Source organism: Myotis myotis, unplaced genomic scaffold, assembly GCF_014108235.1.
Source record: "Myotis myotis isolate mMyoMyo1 unplaced genomic scaffold, mMyoMyo1.p scaffold_m19_p_10, whole genome shotgun sequence".
Lineage (NCBI taxonomy): Eukaryota > Metazoa > Chordata > Mammalia > Chiroptera > Vespertilionidae > Myotis > Myotis myotis.
In genome coordinates, this window is record NW_023416314.1 from 7,858,828 (window position 1) to 7,881,263 (window position 22,436).

General features: G+C 36.8%; 1 protein-coding gene across 3 annotated transcripts in view; it reads left to right on the forward strand.

Annotated features, from left to right (window-relative positions):
• Positions 1-22,436, forward strand: part of DYNC2H1 (dynein cytoplasmic 2 heavy chain 1) — a 300,856-nt gene that overhangs the window by 159,116 nt on the left and 119,304 nt on the right. For all 3 annotated transcript variants that reach the window (XM_036324418.1, XM_036324416.1, XM_036324417.1), the window contains 5 exons: positions 1,902-1,991; positions 10,398-10,463; positions 12,417-12,467; positions 13,891-13,968; positions 22,198-22,329. In XM_036324418.1, the coding sequence (XP_036180311.1) occupies positions 1,902-1,991; positions 10,398-10,463; positions 12,417-12,467; positions 13,891-13,968; positions 22,198-22,329 (417 nt within the window). The remainder of the gene's footprint in view (positions 1-1,901; positions 1,992-10,397; positions 10,464-12,416; positions 12,468-13,890; positions 13,969-22,197; positions 22,330-22,436) is intronic.

The window sequence follows — 22,436 nt, forward strand, 5'->3', positions numbered from 1 at the left end:
TCATAATAGAAGGATCGATACAATTAAAGGATATAACTCTGGTAAACATATATACACCCAGTACAGGAGCACCCAAACACGTAAGAAAACTTCTGGAAGATATCAAGGGTGAGAATGACAGCAATACAGTTATAGTGGTGGAATTTCATACCCCATTGACACCACTGGATGCATCCTCTAGACCAGCAGTTCTCAACCTGTGGGTCGTGAACAATGAAAATACATTCTGCATATCAGATATTTACATTACAATTCATAACAGTAGCAACATTACAGTTATTAAGTAGCAATGAAAATAATTTTATGGTTGGGTCACAACATGAGGACTGTATTTAAAGGGCCAGAAGGTTGAGAACCACTGCGCTAAAGGTGTGTATGAATTTTTGCAGCACCAATATCAAAGTTATTGCTCATTCTATTCAATATGGAGGGAAAGGATTTAGATAGTTTAGGTTCTTATATTGAGGACTAGAGGCCTGCTACATGAAAATTCATGCACTTGGAGGGGGAGGGGGGCGTCCGTCAGCCCGGCCTGCACTCTCTCATAATCCAGGACCCCTCGGGTAGGGTCCCTATGCCTGGCCTGAGATCAGGGACTATTGGGGCTTTCCTTACCCTGGCTGCAGGCAGCTGGCCCCACCCCCGCCACTGCCACTGCTTGCCATCTGTGCAGCACTTCCCCCCTACCCCCCCACCACCGGTGGCCTCCCTCTGCAGGCAACAGGCATGGGTTGGAATGGCTTGGTTGGCCTGGGCCTCCCTCTGCAGGGCGATTGCTGGCCAGCCACACACCTGCCACAGAGTTGCCGCCAGGTGGCCTGGGCCTCCCTCTTTCTTTGCTGGGGGGTGGGGCCAGCCCTGCGAGGTGCTGTCTGTCTACCTGATTGCCCCTAACCACTGACTTGCTTAGCTGGTCACCCCTAACCACTCTGCCTGCCTGCCTGATTGCTCTAACCGCTTGCTTGGGGGCGGGGCCAGCCTGCGAGGGGGCGTGGTGGTTCTGGTCTCTGGTCATTCCAGTTATTATGCTTATGGTGGCTGGCCTTTTATTATATAGGATGAGAAAACTCTTTATAGGGTGGTTCTGGTCATACTGTGTTGGAGCTGGATTGGTAAATGATAATATAAATAATGAGATGGTTTTAACACAGACTGATGTAGTATTTTTAATTCCAGTATCAAAGTGGCATGGTCAAAATTAATTCATATTGTATTATTGATGACTGATTGTAATTTTCATTTATTAGAAGTTTTAACTGTCAAAAAAATTCAACTGTGTAAATTTGAAGATCTAAGTGGCTTTAGTAAGTGATTCATGAATTGGAAGCATCCAATCTAGCAAGTAGAAGGGCACTCTGATGGGGTGTACAAAATGGAAAGGTTTTATAGGAAGACGGGTGGGGCAAGGACTCTATTAGGAAAAGAAAAGAAAAGATCTTTTAGTCCAGGACATGGCAGGGCTTTTACGTGCAGATCGCCTCTTCTTCCTCTGTGGGGCATGGAAGAAATTATGCCTGCGTGACAGATTACCTTGCTCGTGTTTGACCAAAAGAAAACTGTACCCTGGTTGTTTAAGATTACATTTCTGGTAAAGGTCATAACTGCAATTAGGTCGGGTATTAAATCAAGACCTGGTGTCATAGGTTTTAGCATAAGTGACACCATTTTGGATCTGGTTTCTATACATTGAAGAAAAAGATATCAATTTTTATTGTATTAGTATTCAAGTTTAATGCACTTAGTTGTTTAGTGCTTTAAGTGTGATTGCCAAAGTTAATTGTTGTTCCAGAATCAGCTCTGACTCTGGAGGGATAATTTATAAGTGTGATTAAATTATGGGGCTACCTTTTAAATCTTCATAAATTTTCAAAAACTTTCAGTTTTCAAATTTTAATCTACAGGATTCTGAAAACACAGAACAGCGAATCCAATCTCTGGTCAGCTCATTAAAACAGATGGTATATGAATATGTGTGCCGTTGTCTATTTAAGGTAAGAAATGTTATATTTTTCACTTATAAAATACTACTGACCCTTGATTTAATAGAGTATTACAGTTAAATTATATAACTGTTTGCCTACAAGGAAGGTTATGTGATTGGCATTTCCGACATTTTCCCAGAATAATATTCATTACTATCTAGACTAGAATGTCTTGCAGCCTTTTGGGATAAGTAGGGAGAAAAGTGACAAGTGAAGAAGGCAGAGCAAACACTGGTTAGCGGACTTAGTTCCCGGAATTCCAGTAGCCACTGAAGGAGGAAAGTAGGATGGATTATGTAGGTCAGTTTCTAGCTGGGGTTTCTCAGACTCAACAATATTGACATTTTGAGCCACAGTATTGTTTGTTGGGGACTGTTTTGTGCACTTTAGGATATTTAGCAGCATTCTCCGGCCTCTACCAACTCATGCCAGTAGCACTTCCTTACCTTCTATTGTTATAATAAATATTTCTGAACATTGCCAAATGTCTTTTGGGCTAGGGACAAAATTGTCTCCTATTCCTGGTATTAGGAAGTAAACTAATGCTTGATTCTGAGTTGAGAGAAATTTGTCACAGAAGTCTTCATATTATAAGGTCCCCAGAGGATTATACATTAAACATTTTAGATATTTTGAATATTATAAAAAACACAAGGGCTTTTTATTTAGAAATTTAAAAAAATATCAGTCTTTGCATATAGCTTAAGATATGTTGAAGAAGAACTTTGTAAGGACAGCTAAGTGAGAAATAGAGTTATTTTGGGCCAATTATATAGGCTTCTTAGAAAATCTGGAAAAATATATAGTTAATATATTCTTTGGAAAGGGATATTAATTTTAATGATTAGAATGATATTGTTGAGGATCTTTATGTGAGACAGAATAAATCCTTCAAAGTGCAAATACATAGATAAAGTTTTTTTTATTTTCTTTACTATATATTCTGTTGTAGTGCATCTTTTGTTGCAGTAGGTCCTGAAGATCTTCCCATAAGCATAAATATGTTAACCTCAATATATTTAGTGACTCTGTGATATTTCCAAATATGGTTATATGCTATTTCATGTAACTAATGCTTTATTGGTGGATATTAGATTACTTATTTTTTGAAATTATGAATGACAGTGAAATCCTGTGCAGTATATTCATCTTTATATACATGTGTAAGCTGGTATTTCTGTTCAGTAGATTTCTCGATGAAAGTATAATTTCTGGTCCAAGGATAAACACTCTTGAAATTTTGTTGAATGTTATCAAATTGCCTTCTAAAAGTTTACCAGTTAATTCTCTCCTCCACAGAGTAAGGGGGCTCTCTCCTTCCCTGTGTCCTAATCAATCCTGCATATTAACCATCTTTTTAATTTTTACCAAGTGCAATTTATAAATAAATTTGAAATTCTCTATTATTTGCCATTTTTGTCTTATAAATATCTTATATTTAAAATTCTCTATAATTTGCCATTTTTGTCTGTTTGCCATATTTGTCTTTTATCCTGGCATTTTGAAGAATAAGCTTTGCTTTATAGAACAAGTCTACTTTGTTGTAATTATTGTTTTTATAATTTATTTTTTAATCATTGGATTTATTTTTTTCATTTCTATATTATTGAATTGTATGATAGTTTTTTAGTGTGGCTTTAATCTTTTTTATTTTTTAGTGAACATATTAAGACTGCAAAGTTTCATTTTGGTCACTCTCCTAATAATATATTTAATGCTTTTTAAGACCTCTGCACTGAGATAGGCTGTGATTTATGAAAATATTATGGAGCTACGATTATCTTAAGGTGCCCCCAAATATGTTTTGAAAGTAGATATGTTATAAATAAATATTATTTTTGAAAATTTTTAAGCCAAAAGATAATATAATATTTTTATTTATTCCAAAAATTAGTAGCTTTTTTTTGAAAGATGTTTCGTAATTCTTTATTAATAACATAGTTTTGGACCCCAGTTAAATAAAAATTTTAGTAACTTATTAGGAGTTTCTTGTTTGTTTCTAATCTATGTATTTCTATATCGGTTTATATATTCTTATTTTATTTTTAATAATATAAGTATTCTGGATATAATAAGCATTCAATATCGAAATGATTTAAGACACAGGGGTGAGGAACTTTTTTTCTACCAAGGGCCATTTGGATATTTATAACATTATTCATGAGTCACACAAAATTATCAACTTAAAAATCATCCTCATATATTTGGTCAAACATTTAATTTACTCACCCCTAATGCCTGGCAGGGCTAGACCAAATGATTTTGCAGGCCTTATATGGCCCATGGGCCAGACGTTCCCCACCCCTGAATTTTACGATACTAATGAAGTGTACTGGGGGTTATTTCTTTGAAGTTACTTTAACTTTTAAAAATATGTTTGTTAGGATAAACTCAACATTTTGATGCAATTGGAGTGAGTTTGTAAGGTTTAACATTCTTAACATTTTTAGTACTTAATTGGAATTTTTCATTGCCTATATTAATACTTCTCTATTGTGAACAGCTAAAACCACTTTTTAAAAAAGCTATGGTTTATAATTCTTAAGACATGTTTTTAATTGATGATGGAATGTTTTATAAAACTCACATTTTTATTATGAGCAACATGAAACTTATTAAACATGAATTGAGCAGTCTATAGAGTTTCAGTGGAGAATAAAAAATCAGAAAGCACAGTAATTGTAAAGCAATAAGGTATATTTCTAAGACTTAACAGTATAATATTACTTAGGATAGAACTGATCTCATAGTTTAGTGAAAGCTGTTTGGGTTTTAGCCCTCAGCAGCACGTTAAACTGGCTGCCGGAATTTCCTCCGTGCTGATTTTGCTGCTGTGTTGGTGACAGCAGTATGGCAGCAGTGACTCCGAACTGGAGAGAGGCTGGTTATTAGTATTCACATCACACTGAAGTGAAAGCAGCTTGTGTGGAATGGAAAATGATTGACTTGTTTTGTAGCAGAAATTGTAGACTTTAATAAAGTAAACCAAATATGGAAAGCTGTCTAGCAATTTCAGTTTAGATTTTTGGCTATGACTTACTTTTTCTTAAAGAGATAAAAAGTGTTAATTTTAGTAATCTAAATATTTTAGACGATTATAGGATAAGTAACATATTTAGTTTCACAAAATTTATGATTATAATAAAACTGTTTATGAGTTAGTACCTTTAACATTTCTTCATCCAGATTTATCATAGAAGTTGTTGGAATGTTAGATAATTTACAACTATATTGGGCTAGAATACAAAAAGGTCAGAAGGAAGGTGGGTAAAGCATATATTCTTACTATTTCCCTTTCCTCATGGAAGTGTTATCTAAGATCTGAAATGGTATACAAAAAATGTTTGGTGAGATATTAATAGAAGTTTTCCCCCCTGAGGTCAGGTGTCTTCTGTGACCAAAAATCAAAGAGAAGGGTAACCACCATTACCTATTTATTGACTACATATTACATGCTTATTTTTGACAGCATTTTGGAGTTTGGCCTCAGTAATCATCAACAATTAGCTCACCAGCTCTGGTAGATAATCAGAGAATCACCGAGTGCCAGAGCCTTGCCTTCTTTCCATTAACACTAGAGACTACATTATTTTTCCTCAGTTCAAAGGAAGAAAGGGCTAATTCATTGTCCTCTTATACTGTGTATGAATTTGTATATATATATATATATATATATGTATTTATATATATATTTATATATACATATATATGAATATAGTAAAGAATTAACTATATTATTAAGTGATAAAGGCTTCAAAGTAATATATATTATCTTAATCATTATTTTTTTACTTTAGATAAAGGGTGCTATTATAATCATTTTAAGTATCCATTAATTTATAAAATAAGCATCATATGGCTTATCCAGCTAATCATTGATCTGCTAATATCTAAGAACACTATCCATCTCCCTTGGTTTTTTATAATATTTTATGTCAAATGGTAGCTACTTCATGCAGATGGTAGTTGGTTGTAATTTTTTTTTTCTTGCACACCTGACTGATGGCCATCTGCTTCCAGTTTTTATATTTTGAGGATATTTTTTACTCACTGACTCACTATTGTAAATATGTTTGTTTTTCATTTACTTGATTAATAGATGTCTAGTGAGTATTGCTATGTATATACAAGCATATACAACATATACTTCTATAAAATAATTCTTTTGTATTGTATTATTCAAGACATTCTATCTTTTCTACAGAGGGGTGATTTTCTTTTTTTTAATTTTCTTTATTTTTTATTTTTTAATTAAATCTTTATTGTTCAGATTATTACATTTGTTCCTCTTTTTTCCCCCCATAACTCCCCTTCAGAGGGGTGATTTTCATGCAGGCAAGGAGATCACTTACTGGCAGTATTTACAGGAGGGTCTTTTTTTGTATATACTGTATCTTAATACTTATATATATATATATATATATATATATATATATATATATTTTTATTTTTTTTTTTTTAAAATTTTTTTTTTTTTTTTTTTTTTTTTTTTTTTTTATTTTTTTATTTTTTTTTTTATTAGTTAAGGTATTACAAATATGTCCTCATCCCCCCCATTAATCCCCAACCTCCCCCCCACACACAAACTCATGCTCCCATCCCCCTGTTGTCCATGTCCATTGGTTTGGTTTATATACATGTATACAAGTCCTTCGGTTGATCTCTTCCCCTTACCCCCGCCCTCCCCTACTTTCCTTCTGGGGATTGATAGCCTGATCGCTGTTTCTCAGTCTTTGGGTCTGTCCCTTTTCAGCAGTCTATGTTGTTCTCTATAATCCACAAATGAGTGAGATCATGTGGTATTTATCTTTCTCTGACTGGCTTATTTCACTTAGCATAATGCTCTCCAGTTCCATCCATGCTGTTGCAAAAGGCAAGAGTTCCTTTTTTTTTACCGCAGCATAGTATTCCATTGTGTATATGTACCACAGTTTTCTAATCCACTCATCTGCTGATGGGCACTTAGGCTGTTTCCAAATCTTAGCTATGGTGAATTGTGCTGCTATGAACATAGGGGTGCATATATCCTTTCTGATTGGCGTTTCTGGTTTCTTGGGATATATTTCTAGTAGTGGGATCACTGGGTCAAATGGGAGTTCCATTTTTAGTCTTCTGAGGTAGCTCCATACTGTTCTCCACAGTGGCTGCACCAGTCTGCATTCCCACCAGCAGTGCAGAAGGGTTCCTTTTTCTCCACATCCTCTCCAACACTTGTCGTTTGTTGATTTGTTGATGATAGCCATTCTGACAGGTGTGAGATGATAACGCATTGTCGTTTTGATTTGCATCTCTCGTATAATTAGTGACTTTGAGCAGGTTTTCATATGTCTCTCGGCCTTCTGTATGTCCTCTTTCGAAAAGTGTCTATCTAGGTCCGTTGCCCATTTTTTTATTGGATTGTTTATCTTCCTTTTGTTAAGTTTCATGAGATCCCTGTAAATGTTGGAAATTAAACCCTTATTGGTGGTATCATTGGCAAATATGTTCTCCCATGTAGTGGGTCTTCTTGTTGTTTTGTTGATGGTTTCCTTTGCTGTGCAAAAGCTTTTTATTTTGATGTAGTCCCATTTGTTTATTTTCTCTTTAGTTCCCATTGCCCTAGGAGCATTATCAGAGAAGAAATTTCTTCGGCATATGTTTGCGATTTCGCTGCCTGTGGATTCCTCTAGTATTTTTATGGTTTCCCGTCTTACGTTTAAGTCTTTTATCCATTTTGAGTTTATTTTTGTGTATGGTGTGAGTTGGTGATCTAGTTTCATCCTTTTGCATGTATCTGTCCAATTTTCCCAACACCATTTATTGAAAAGACTGTCTTGACTCCATTGTATGCTCTTGCCTCCTTTGTCGAATATTAATTGGGCATAGTGGTTTGGGTCGATTTCTGGGGTCTCTATTCTATTCCATTGATCTATATGTCTGTTCTTGTGCCAGTACCAAGCTGTTTTAAGAACAGTGGCTTTGTAATACAGTTTGATATCTGGTATTGAGATCCCACCTACTTTGTTCTTTCTCAGGATTGCTGCAGCTATTCGGGGTCTTTTTTTTTTCCAGATGAATTTTTGGAATGTTCGTTCTAGATTTGTGAAATATGCCGTTGGTAATTTAATGGGGATTGCATTGAATTTATAGATTGCTTTGGGTAGTATGGACATTTTGATGATGTTGTTTCTACCAATCCATGAACACTTAATACTTTTATATTGATCTATATCTGTATTTATAATCATAAACATATATTAGATATAAAGTATTATTTACAGTATGGGAAAGGCCAAATAAAATGTTTAGATTAAACCTTTGAAAGATGGTGCTTCAATAGATGTTTTTTTTTAAAACAAATATTTCCTGTTTTTTTGTGTGTGTGTTTTTGTTTTTTTTTACAGAAATGATATAAGCTTATTTTAGGAAGTTTAAAAGTATAAACACCTAAGAAAAGAGAAGAAAATAAAAATAGGCTATAATCTCAAAAATAAATCGGTGATAAAAATTTGATACCTATTTTTCCAAAATTTTTGCAGATATCTATAATAATAAAAGCATGATATGCTAATTAGACCGGACAGCCGAATGACCTTCCGGATGTCCTTTTGGACGAAGCTGGAGCAGCAGGGCCGAGGCAGAGGCAGTTAGGGGTGATCAGGCTGGCAGGCAAGCAGTTAGGGGCGATCAGGCAGGCAGGCAGAGTGGTTAGGGGGTGATCAGGCAGACAGGTGAACAGTTAGGGGTGATGAGGCAGGAAGAGTGGTTAGGGGCGATCAGGCAGGCAGGCCAGCAGTTAGGGATGATCAGGCAGGCGAGTGGTTAGGGGTGATCAAGCAGGAAGGCAGAGTGGTTAGGGGAAATCAGGCATGCAGGTGAACAGTTAGGGGTGATGAGGCAGGCAGGCAGAGTAGTTAGGGGTGATAAGGCAAGCAGGCTAGCAGTTAGGGTGATCAGGCATGCAGGCAGAGGGGTTAGGGGCGATCAAGCAGGCAGGTGAGTGGTTGGGGCAATCAGGCAGGCAGGCCAGCAGTTAGGGGTGATCAGGTAGGCAGGCAGGTGAGCAGTTAGGAGCGATCAGGCAGACAGAGGGGTTAGGGGCGATCAGGCAGGCAGGCAGATGAGTGATTAGGGGCGATCAGGTAGGCAGGCAGGTGAGCATTAGGGGTGATCAGGCAGGCAGAGTGGTTAGGGGTGATCAGGCAGGCAGGCGAGTGTTTAGGGGCAATTGGGCATGCAGGCCAGCGGTTAGGAGCCAGCAGTCCCAGATTGTGAGAGGGATCCTGGATTGAGAGGGTGAGAGGGTGCAGGCTGGGCTGAAGGACCCCCAAATCTTGTGCACCGGGCCTCTAGTATATCCATTTATGTTCATTAACAAACTCCCCCTCCTTCCACAATATGGGTTATGCTATTTTGATTTGAATATTTTCATGATAGACTTTTGAACATTTAGGTTGTTTCAGTTCTTCCTCCACTGTAAACAATCTTGCAATGAATATTCTTTTTTATAAAAATATATTTTTATTGATTTCAAAGAGGAAGGGAGAGAGAAAGAGAGATAGAAACATCAATGATGAAAGAGAATCATTGATCAGTTGCCTCCCACACACCCACTACTGGGAATGGAGCCTGCAACCCAGGCATGTGCCCTGACTGGGAATTGAACCATAACCTTCTGACTCATAGGTAAATGCCCAACCACTGAGCAACACTGGCTAGGCTGCAGTGAATATTCTTATTGCTTACCTAGGAGTACTTTCATGATCCCTTTGCGTGCATTTCTAGGAATAAAATATCTTGATTTAGCAGTATATAGATTATTCAGGAGCATTTAAACATGCACAATCACAGATTGAAGGTTACTAATGCAAGAATGAGAGGTTTACAAATGATCTGGTTAATAAAGACTAATTCAGACATCACAACTGGATTTCTACTAGCTAAATAAATCTGTTTTATTTATTTTTTCCTTTTTCTTTTCTTTTCTTTTTTTAAATTGTTTTATTGATTAAAGTATTACAAAGAGTATTACATACAATTGACAATCCTCTGGCCTCCCCTACCCCCCAGTGTCTTATGTCCATTGGTTATGCTTATATGCATGCATACAAGTCTTTCGGTTGATCTCTTATCCTCCCACCCTCCTGCCCCCCAACCCTCCCCAGCCTTCCTGCTGTAGTTTGACAGTCTGTTTGATCTGTTTTATTTTTAATGAGATGTAAATGATGATTAATCCTTAGCACTTTAAAAATTTTCACACTTTCTCTATCCTCTCCACCCCCAACTTGGAAGTGTTGTTCTATGTAAATGTTATTCTTATATTGATAAAAATATTTTGAAGACAGAATACATATTTTGGAACCAAAATTTTAGGACTGTGCTTTTCCAAAACCACTAATTTAGAAAAAGCAAGATAACATCTGTTATTCCTTTCAGGCTGATCAGTTGATGTTCGCGTTGCATTTTGTCCGGGGCATGCATCCTGAACATTTTCAAGAAAATGTAAGTGAATGGTGAAGGAGGAAATATAGTTACATAGAAGTTTGGTAATGTACAGATAGAATAGAAATTACTTTAGGGTAGAAATTATATATCAACCTATTAATTTTTTTACTAAGTTAGAAATTTAGTGTAAGGTGCTGAAAGTTCTACTCCCCTCTGAGGGGGCCCAATATTCTGAAGTGATGATAAGGCAGAAAAAGAAATGTAAGTAACTTACCCACACTGTATAGATTTTTCTGAACCCACATCCACTTACTCAGGACACCAGAAGAATTAGCCTTCTTATATTCCTGGTCTAAGCAGTGGAACTGATAAATATAAAAAACAAAAGGATATGGGTATACTACATTATTTATTCCTAGAGGCCCGTTGCACGAAGAGATTTGTGCAATAGGCCTTCCTTCCCCTGGCTGCTGGCACCGGTTTTCCTCCGGCACCCGGGACCCAGGCCTTCACTCTGGCTGCAGTGGAGAAGCCAAGCCTCTTCAGTCTTCAGTTGTATTCAGTCTTCAGTTGTCGTTGGGTCTGCATATGCAAATTAACCACCATCTTTGTTGGGTTAATTTGCATACTCATCCTGATTGGCTGGTGGGCATAGCAGAGTGACACCAATTTGCATGTTTCTCTTTTATTAGTGTAGATCTTTACTGACTTGCTCAGAGACACAGGTGGGAATCAAAGGATGGGCAGCTCCCTTGCGCCTGCAGGTTTATGTTAATCTTTTAATGTATAATTTATTTTCTTTGTCTATGACTTCATTTCTGGACTGCCATATAATCCCCTCTCAAACTTGAAAAGAACCTCCTTCAAGCTAGAGCTAACTAATCTACCCTGTGTGCTTCTAATATTTAAAAAATTTTGCATTTTTTCATTATGCCATAATCATAAAGTGAGAGTCCATTAGTTAGGGAGGGAGAAGGCAACCTTGACCTAATAACCTTTAATTCTACTTGACCAGATTTTAATTATGTTCTGCATTTCCCTCATTAAAGTAGTTAAAAGTTGCAGGCCTATGTTTGATCTTTGTTTCTCTCTACCTCCACATGCTCTGACTTACATATTTCTCTTGAATTTATTAACTTGACTCCTTTTATTTCTACTAGTAACTCTGATGCCTTAATCTCCTGCTGTTAATGTTTTTCACTGTGATCAATATGTTCCACACTTTGTAAGACTTAAATTACCTATTTTTTTCTTCTGCAATGTGAGTAAATTATCTTTGGGGAAGGAGAACATTTTTCTTTGACTCATATTGCAAAATGTTAGGAAGAAGAGTGAGCCGGCTGGGTGAAGGCAGGGAGAATCTTAGTTTGGTAGTGTTTCCATATTGCTTTCAAATTTTAATATGTTTTGGCCTTATTTACTGACCAATGTGCAAGAAATACGGTAGTGCCCCATTATTATCTGATTGGGGGAACCCAGGGTGAAGACAGATTTTCTTAGAGCACTTGATTTCTTAACAGCTGATCAGTTTTGATTATGAGGATTAAAAAAAAAAAAAGGAATATGACAGTCTTCTCCCTATCTGTTGGAAAAGATAATTTAACAGAAGAACTTTTTTCTATTTTTACCCAACATACACAATATTTAAACTTTTGGTGCACCTTATAGCTGACTTATTAGTGAGAAATGGCCTATAATAGCAAAACTTAATAGGTAGTGACAAATGCTCATTGAACATGAGATTTACATTTTTAGATATTGAGACTCATATAATATAGTTTTTTGTTTTAATTATATTATTTCTAGATTTCATATTAATATGTCAATATTCATAATGTTAGTATTGTACTAGAAATGTGAAGATGTGAAAGGGTTTTTTTTGTTTGCTTTTGCTTTTGTTTTACATGTCCTTAGCTGCATTGTAAGCCATCTTACAGGGTTATTAAGAAAATTTTGTTAATTGGTTAGCATTTTTATGTTTTTTGTGTTCCTCATATTTTTATTCAACAGGAATGGGATACGTTTACAGGTGTGGTTGTTGGAGACATGTTGCGGAAAGCTGTAAGTAAAAAATAATAAAATTATTCTACTGTTAGGGAAAATTGTTCTGGCTTAGACTTCATGAAATATAATCTGCTTCAGAGCAGTTTTAAGTTACTGTTGTAATTACTTTAATTAGAGGATTATGTCCTTGTCTCTATTATGCTTCTATAGATGGATCTAAATATATTTTTTTGTCCTTGAAGACAAATGTTTTTAGAATAATATTAATTAAATACTAAGAAATCAATGTAGTTTCTTTTTTTCAGTACATATGTTTTATTCCAAGACTATTTATATAATCCAAAGAAAATCAAATCTTGCATTATGACTAGAAAAATTTTTATATATAACTAAAGTTTAAAAATTACTTTTAAAAACTTTTGTTAACTTTATTCAAATTCAGATTTTTGACTAGTAATTTTCTGTTTGAACATGTAATGGATAATATTATTTTCAAAGGAACATACCTAAACCGTAATGCAAAACCTAGCTTATATCTGAAATGTAAGATGTAATAAAAGTAACACATTATGCCAGTTTCTTATTACTTTTGAGTTTTTTCTAAAGTTTTAAGCACAAGAAAGTGAATGCAACTGTGGATAAAAAAGGGACCACTTACTAAACCTGACGAGCTCAGAGTTTTATGATTTTATTTAAGCCAAACTGAATGGCTGGCCTTACAAACTCAGAGACCTAAAGTAACCACGTAGGATGCTCTGAAATTAAAACTTCCTAACTAAAAGCAAGTCATGGTCGGTCGTCCTGTCCTAGGCCAGTATCTTCCTTTACAAAAGTCAATTTTTACCTTAACTGAGCCTGTCTATTGTCTTTTTGCATCTAAGATAACTCTTGTCAGAGTAATCCCCCTTTTTCCTGACCCCTCAGGGCACGCTCTCCCACCAGAGCAGGGAGAGACCACAGAGCTCCTCTCTGTGCTGTAAATGTTAGCTGCTAGCGGCCCTGTGCCTGCCGATGTGAAGGAAGTGTGTGTGTCTCTGTGTACTCTTTATCCGATCTCAGAGATTGCCCTGCTTTGCTTTCTCCCACCTCCCTAGTCTATCACCAGTGAATGTCATGTAACTCCCCCTAGGTTTCCTCCTTTGATTATAATGTGTAAAATAAACTGCAAACTGCCATTCTCTGGAGCATTTTCTCAGTTCGTTGAGATTTTGCATCCAGGCTGTTGTCATCAGTTTGGCTTAAATACAATCATAAAAAATCTTATAGGTTTGGGCCGTTCTTACATTGACACATTTGTTTAAATGGTTATCTATACCTAGTATAGAATTTTACAATATTGACTTGTAAAATATGTAAAATAAAGAAATAATATATAGAATGAACTGTTAAAAAACTGTGTTTATAAACTTAAGTTAGTTGTTGAAATTTTTTGTCTGAATTTTATCTAATATACCAAGGAAAATAATTACTCTTATTAAAGGACTCTCAACAAAGAATACGTGATCAGCTTCCATCTTGGGTAGATCAGGAAAGAAGCTGGGCAGTGGCAACATTGAAGGTATTTATTTTCTATTATGTGGAATATTTAAATTTTTTTATATTGGAGTTATTTCTGTGTATATTTTATTTGCTACTTATTCATAGTCAATATTGATATTTCTGTGAATATGACAAAAATCTCTGGGTAAAAGAATATCAAAGAATTATTCTAATTCTTTAACCCATTATTAAACAATTAATTTTCATTTTTCATTCAACATATACATCTTGAGTCTTTACATTGCACAAGGTTCTATGCTGTATACCCATAGAGAATATAAGGATAAATAAATATAAGGTTCTCTAATATGCTAGGTAAAAGCCTAAGCCAGTGGTTGGCAAACTGCGGTCCCTTGAGTGTGGCTCTTCCACAAAATACCACGTGCAGGTGTGCACGTACAGTGCGATTGAAACTTTGTGGCCACACTGAAGGGGCCAAAGAGCCGCATGTGGCTCGTGAGCCGTGGTGTGCCAACCATGGGCCTAAGCGACCATTATGACTGAACGACTGGTCGACTGGTGGACCAGTCGCTGTGATGTGCACTGACAACAAGGGGACAGATACTCAATGCAGGAGCTTCCCCCGGTGGTCAGTCCGCTCCCACAGCCAACCTCCTGCAGCCGGCCAACCTCCCGCGGTCCCTCCCCACAGCTGGCCAACCTCCTGTGGCTCCTCTCCCAGGCCTGACTACCCTGATCAAGACTGAGCGAGACGTCCCCTATTGGCCCCAATTGCCGGTCAGGCTGAGGGCCCCACCTGTGCATGAATTCATGCACTGGGCCACTTCTATTCATCTTTTATATATCTCTCATCCTCACTTCTTCTCCATGCTTGCAGTCATATTTAATTTTGGCTGTCATTATTCAACTTGATTTAGCAATTAGACCCTACTTCTAATCTCAGACCTCTCCATTTTAGTCTGTCCTTTGTGTTTTAGTTTATTTATGGTATGGTTAGTGCCCTATTTAAAACCCTCTAATGGTCTCTTATCACTCATAGGATAAAACCCATAGTTTTCTTGGATAACATATAAGATGATACACAATCTAATCTTTACTTGCCTCTTCAGTTTTACTTCCAGTCCATATCTTCAGTGTTTCTTATATTTGCTAGTTTTATTATTCCCTCTCCCTGAAATGCCCATTGGCTGTTTTTACTGTGAAATGTCTATTTATTTTTTAGAACTTACCCAAAGCATTACTTCCTCTGTGACTTTTACCTGATTTCTCCATTGTATCTTTTCTATTGACATATACTGGTATGGTATCTTGAACATTCCCATATCATAGCACCTACCATAATGATATAAAATGATTTGTCATGTCTGCCTTTCTCCTAGGATCTTTGAGATTAGGATCCTTGCCTTATTAAACTTTATTTCCCTGACTTTAGTGCAAAACCCAAGTCATTTATTCTTTTGTTTATTTAGTGGATACTGACTAAATACCAGATGCATGGTTAAATTTTTTAAAATACTTTTTAGATTGGACATATTAAGATTATGAGTAGACAAGCTAATGGTGCATGGATAAGGTAATTTTGCATTGTTCATGTATTCCATAGGATTAAAATATGTATTAACTATTTATAATATGCTCTTTGAGGATGAAGAGTACAGATGCATAAAAGTTTTAGTTCCTACTTTGTAGGAGTTTATCACCTACTGTAGGAAACATTTTTTTAAACAATTATGAGAAAATGGAAAAAATAAAAAATAGTGAGAATTTGAAGGGAATTCTGGATTTTTGGACAGGACCTTGAACTAGCTCATGTACTCGTAATGGCAAAAGTAATAATAATCAACAGGGTACAGGTAATTATTGCTTGAACAGTTGATCTACTGAGAGGTTACACTTGGTAAAGATTACAAGTTAAGTAAATGTTACAATTTAAGTAAAGAAATGCAAACCATTTAGGAAAGGGAGCTCTACATTCAGAAAAGGTTCATAGATAGGCTGATGGTCACAGGGAAGGGAGGGGGCTTGGCAGAGGTAGGCCAAGGGATGGGGGTGGGGAAATGGGAACATCTGTGTGACAACAATAAAATAAAAAAGGTAAATCTATAGGCTATAGGAAATCTTCATATATCAATATTCACTCTAAATATACATGGGCTGCCCTGGCTGGTGTGGCTCAGTGGATAGAGCGTGGGCCTGCAGACTGAAGGGTCCCGGGTTCCATTCCAGTCAAGGGCATGTGCCTGGGTTGCAGGCTTGATCCCCAGTAGGGGGCGTGCAGGAGGCAGCCAATCCATGATTCTCATCATTGATGTTTCTATCTTTCCTTCCTTCCTCTCTAAAATCAATTAAAATATATATATATATATATATATATATATATATAAATGGATTTAACTCATCAATTAAAAGGCACAGAGGAGTAATGGAATGGATCAGCAAACAAAACAAGGATAAACTGCCTTCAGAAGACACATCTTAGCTGCAAAGACAGACTCAAAGGGGTGGAAAATGGCATTCAGAGAAAAACAGGTATAACTGTATTTATATCAGACAAAATAGATTTCAAGATATAAAAGATAACAAGAGACACAGATGGATATTTCATAGTGATAAAGGGGACAATACATCATGAAGACATAACACTTATTAATATATATGCACCCCACCAGAGAGCACCAAAATACATAAAGCAATCACTAACAGAACTAAAGGGAGAAACTGACAAAAATAAATTTATAGTAGGGAACCTGAATACCTCATTGACAGTGATGGACAGATCATCCAAATAGAAAATCAATAAGGAAATATTAGCCTTAAATAATGCATTAGACCAAATGGACATAATCGATATTTACCAAGTGTTTCATTCCAGAACAGAAGGGAAGATATACATTCTTCTCTAGTGCACACGGAACATTCTCAACACACACAAAAGTAGGCTCACATACCTAAGAAGATTGAGATCATACCAAGGATATTTTCCAACCACAATGCTTTGAAATGGAAAAATCAACTACAAAAAGGAAGCGGAAAAGTACCACAAATATGTGGAGATTAAACAACATGGTGCTAAACAAAGACTGGGTGAAAGAAGAAATAGAAGATCGAAAAGTAACAGGAGCAAATGAGAACGAAAACATGACATCGAGATTTGAGAGAGGCAGCAAAAAGAAAAAAGAAAAAAAAGAAAAAGAAAAGGTTTATAGTATACATTAGTGTTTTCTTGTTGTCATTTCAGTTTACAAAACATTTTCAAATGAATTACCTCATTTAATTATCACAAAACCCCTAAAAGGTGGTTATTAACTCTTTTTACAGATGAGAGATGAGCACCAGCAGTAGTAAGGTGCTAAATGAATGAAACTAAGGTTTATTTTAAAGTTCATACATATTTTTGAGGACCTATTATGTGCTAAGCATCATGTTAAATACTGTAGATGCTTTATCTTATTTTACCATCACAATAACCTAATGAGGCGGTCATAATTATGTCTGTTTTAGGAAAGAGGAAACTAAGCTGCAGGGAAGTTAAATAGCTGGGAAGTGTTGGAGCTAATTATTTTAATTCAGGCATTCTGACACCAAAGTCCTTGCCTTTAATATCTAGGTTTTCCAAATACAGTGTTCTCTCTCTCTGCTTCCTTCCCTTCCCTCCTCATCTCTTTCCCCTCCTCCCAGTGTTCAGTGTATTTGGATGGTGAGGATCAGCATGGGGAGGAAAAAGTTCCAAAGCCCAACTCCCATCAGTTCCATCTGTGTTCTTTACAAGCCAAGGTGTTGTTTTTGTGGGTAATGAAAAACACATTTCTCTCAAAATCTATATATATGTTCCCATTCTTGCTTTCCTTCCCCTAATGTTCTTCACAATTATTATAAGAGTACAGCAGCACATAGCAAATACAATAAGAATAGCTAGCATTTATGGGTGATTATGTTCAAGGCATTTTGCAGAATTTGAAAATAGATTATCATCTCATTTAATATATTCCATAATATAATGAGATAGCCACACTATATTGTCCTCATTAGACAGATAAGGACACCAAGGCACAAAGTGATATAGTCACTTGCGTATGGTCATTTAGAAGGTAGATTCAGTTTTTGAAATTGAGCTTTTTGCTGCAGAGTCTGAGCTTTTAACTACTTTTTTTTTTTAAATCCTCAACCCAGGACATGTTCATTGATGAGAGAGAGAGAGAGAGAGAGAGAGAGAGAGAGAGAGAGAGAGAGAATAATCATCAATGTGAGAGAGAAATATCTGTTGGTTGCTTCACGTACATGCTCCAACTAGGGCCCAGGGTTGAACCTGCAACCTAGGTATGTGCCCTGACTGAGAATGGAACCCATCACCTTTTGGTGTATGGGATGATGCTCCAATCAACTGAGCCACCTGGCCTGGGTTCTACCACTATTTCTTACCGCCTTTATTTCGTAAATATTTGTTGAATAAAATAAATGGATTCTGTATTATATCATTGGTTGTTTTCTTCATTAATCATTTATTTGGTACCTGCTACTATTTAACAGAGTGCTGGTGGAATGACAAATAAATATTTTGTAATATAAAAAGACTCTACATTGAATGAAGTTACACTGTAGAAAATAAAACAAATAATTACCTTGTGATGTGGTTGATGCCATAGTAGGCCTGTATCCCTGGTAATTAGACCCGGGGTCTAACATGCAGCTGAGAGCTTGCTAACTGTGTATAATCTATCTCAGTTCTCTAACCAAATACATGATGGTTATACATGTAGCACACATAAATTGGTGGTGGGGCCTTATACAGTAATTGCCATTAAAGTTAATAGACAGCCATCAAGTTCTATCCTAATAGGCTTAAATCATTTATTGAAAAAATTAAAGTATGCTTAGTTAATTTTCTGCTGTGTAAGTTTATTTTTATTAAGTTACAATAATGAAGTTTAGGCAATATAACTGATTATTTAGAAATGAATAAAGATATTTGGATAAAGCATTTTTAAATGCTTGATTTATGTTTATATTACATGAAATTTTAATATAAATCTTCCAAATTCACCATTTAAAGAAATTCTCCATCTGTACACATTTATATTTCTAACCTTGTAAATCACTGTTGAAAAAGTTTGGAAGAGAGAATACTGTTTGAGGTAGAGGAAATAAATATGTTGAGAAATCTCTGATAGATGATATTGTTTAAGCTGAATTTTGAATGCTGAGTAGAAATTTAGAACATTTAGAGGCAAAGGAAGCAACATGTTCATGAATAGGGGCAGAAATGAATATAGTTTAAAAAATTTGCTTTGTGGAGAACTAAGATGGCGGCATAGGTTAACGCCGGAGTTTGCTGCTTTGAACAACTACTTCAAAAGTGAAACCAAAAAACGGAAGGGACATCACCCAGAACCACAGGAACGCTGGCTGAGTGGAAGTCCTACAACTAGGAGGAAAGAGAAACGCATACGGACACTCAGAGGAGGCACAGTGCTGAAGTCAAATTCTGAGGTGCGGAGTGCACGGAGCGGGCTGGCGGCGGAGGGCGCGGTTGGCGTTTTCAATCGGGAGGGAGTCGCAGACTCTGAGCTCCAGATCCGGGCGAGTCTTTAGGGACCCAGACTCAAACGGGAGAAGCGGGACTGTCTGGCTTCGGTCAGAGCGAGTGCAGCTTTCTCTCTGAGCTTTGCAGCGGGTGCTGGGACTCAGAGAGGCAGAGCCCCTGGGGACAGGACTGAGAGCCGCCATAACTGCTCTCTCCGGCCCACCCTGTTGATCCTGTTCGACCCGCCCCACCCAAGCCCTGCACACAGGCATTTGCCGGATAGCCTCAGGGAAAGGCTAGATTAGCACCTCCCTAGAGGACAGAAGTTCTCTCACTGCTGACACAGCTGATTCTCATAGCCACTTGGCCTGGAGGTCAAACCCTCCCTGGAATTAGCTACAACAATCAAGATTTAACTATAAGACTGCGCACAAAGACCACTAGGGGGTGCACCAAGGAAGCATAACAAAATGCGGAGACAAAGAAACAGGACAGAATTGTCAATGGAAGATATAGAGTTCAGAACCACACTTTTAAGGTCTCTCAAGAACTGTTTAGAAGCCGCCGATAAACTTAATGAGATCTACAAGAAAACTAATGAGACCCTCGATGTTATATTGGGGAACCAACTAGAAATTAAGCATACACGGACTGAAATAACGAATATTATACAGACTCCCGACAGCAGACCAGAGGAGCGCAAGAATCAAGTCAATGATTTGAAATGCGAGGAAGCAAAAAACACCCAACCAGAAAAGCAAAATGAAAAAAGAATCCAAAAATGCGAGGATAGTGTAAGGAGCCTCTGGGACAGCTTCAAGCGTACCAACATCAGAATTATAGGGGTGCCAGAAGATGAGAGAGAGCAAGATATTGAAAACCTATTTGAAGAAATAATGACAGAAAACTTCCCCCACCTGGTGAAAGAAATGGACTTACAGGTCCAAGAAGCGCGGAGAACCCCAAACAAAAGGAATCCAAAGAGGACCACACCAAGACACATCATAATTAAAATGCCAAGAGCAAAAGATAAAGAGAGAATCTTAAAAACAGCAAGAGAAAGAAACTCAGTTACCTACAAGGGAATACCCATACGACTGTCAGCTGATTTCTCAACAGAAACTTTGCAGGCCAGAAGGGAGTGGCAAGAAATATTCAAAGTGATGATTACCAAGAACCTACAACCAAGATTACTTTATCCAGCAAAGCTATCATTCAGAATTGAAGGTCAGATAAAGAGCTTCACAGATAAGGAAAAGCTAAAGGAGTTCATCACCACCAAACCAGGATTATATGAAATGCTGAAAGGTATCCTTTAAGAAGAGGAAGAGGAAGAAAAAGGTAAAGATACAAATTATGAACAACAAATATGCATCTATCAACAAGTGAATCTAAGAATCAAGTGAATAAATAATCTGATGAACAGAATGAACTGTTGATTATAATAGAATCAGGGACATAGAAAGGGAATGGACTGACTATTCCTGGGGGGGAAAGGGGTGTGGGAGATGCGGGAAGAGACTGGACAAAAATCGTGCACCTATGGATGAGGACAGTGGGTGGGGAGTGAGGGCGGAGGGTGGGGTGGGAACTGGGAGGAGGGGAGTTATGGGGGGAAAAAAAAAGGAACAAATGTAATAATCTGAACAATAAAGATTTAATTAAAAAAAAAAAGTAAAAAAAAAAATTGCTTTGTTAAGGATTTTTATATTGAAATGAAATTTGACATACTTTTATACTTGTGGCAATGCTTAAAATTTGCACTTGTATATGTCAATTACAGTATATCTCAATTTAAAAATCTGCACTTGTTAGAAAAGTTTTAAAAAGTTTTTAACTTGCCCTAGCCAGTTTGGCTCAGTGGATAGAGCGTCGGGCTGTGGAATGAAGGGTGCCAGGTTCGATTCTGGCCAAGGGCACATGCCCAGCTTGCGGGCTTGATCACCAGTAGGGGACGTGCAGGAGTCATCCGATCAATGATTCTCTCTCATCATTGATGTTTCTATCTCTCTCTCCCCCTCTCCCTTCCTCTCTTACGTTTCTATCTTTCTCTCCCCCTCTCCCTTCCTTTCTGAAGCCAAATTCTGTATATATATATATATATATATATATATATATATATATATATATATATATTTTAAAGAATAATTAAAAAAAATTTTAACTTGTATTTATTTATTTATTCATTTTTATTTAATCCTCACCTGTGGATATTTTTCCATTGAATTTTAGAGAGAGTGGAAGAGAGAGGGAAATACCGAGAGAAACATCAATGTGAGAGAAACACATTGATTGGTTGCCTCCTGCGTGCACCCTGACCAGGGCCTGGACCAGGGAGTAGCCTGCAACCAAGGTAAGTGCCTTTGACTGGAATCGAACCCTGGACCCTTTGGTCCACAGGCTGATGCTCTATCCACTGAGCCAAACTGGTGAGGGCTGCACTTTTTTTTAAAGTAAAGCATTCTTTTCTCCACAAAGTAAAGATGGATAGGTACAAATGTTTTTACTGAAAAAAATAAAGATTTTATTAACTTACAAGTATTGATGTAGTACTCTTTTGGAATTATTTTCTGTAATTTAATTATCGGTTGCATAAGTCTACCATATTATTTCTGACCTAGAAATGATTAGATAAACCGACATAAAGTAGAAAACAGGTAATAAATATCCATCAATAATTACTTTCCATTTATTTTTTTAGTAATTCACATACATACGTACTTATGTTCACTTGTAGCTCACTCTGTGGTTATTCTTATTTTTCAGATTGCTCTCCCTGGTCTTTACCAGACCCTCTGCTTTGAAGATGCAGATCTGTGGCGTACGTATTATCATCATTCAATGTGTGAGCAAGAGTTTCCATCTGTTCTTGCAAAGAAAGTTTCCTTATTTCAGCAGGTAAGTTATCTAAATGCATAAAAGTATTTAACATTACTCTTGTTCAGAAGCCAAATTCAATGAAAATAAATAAATAAGTGAAAGCTCTGCCTTTGTCTGCCACATCA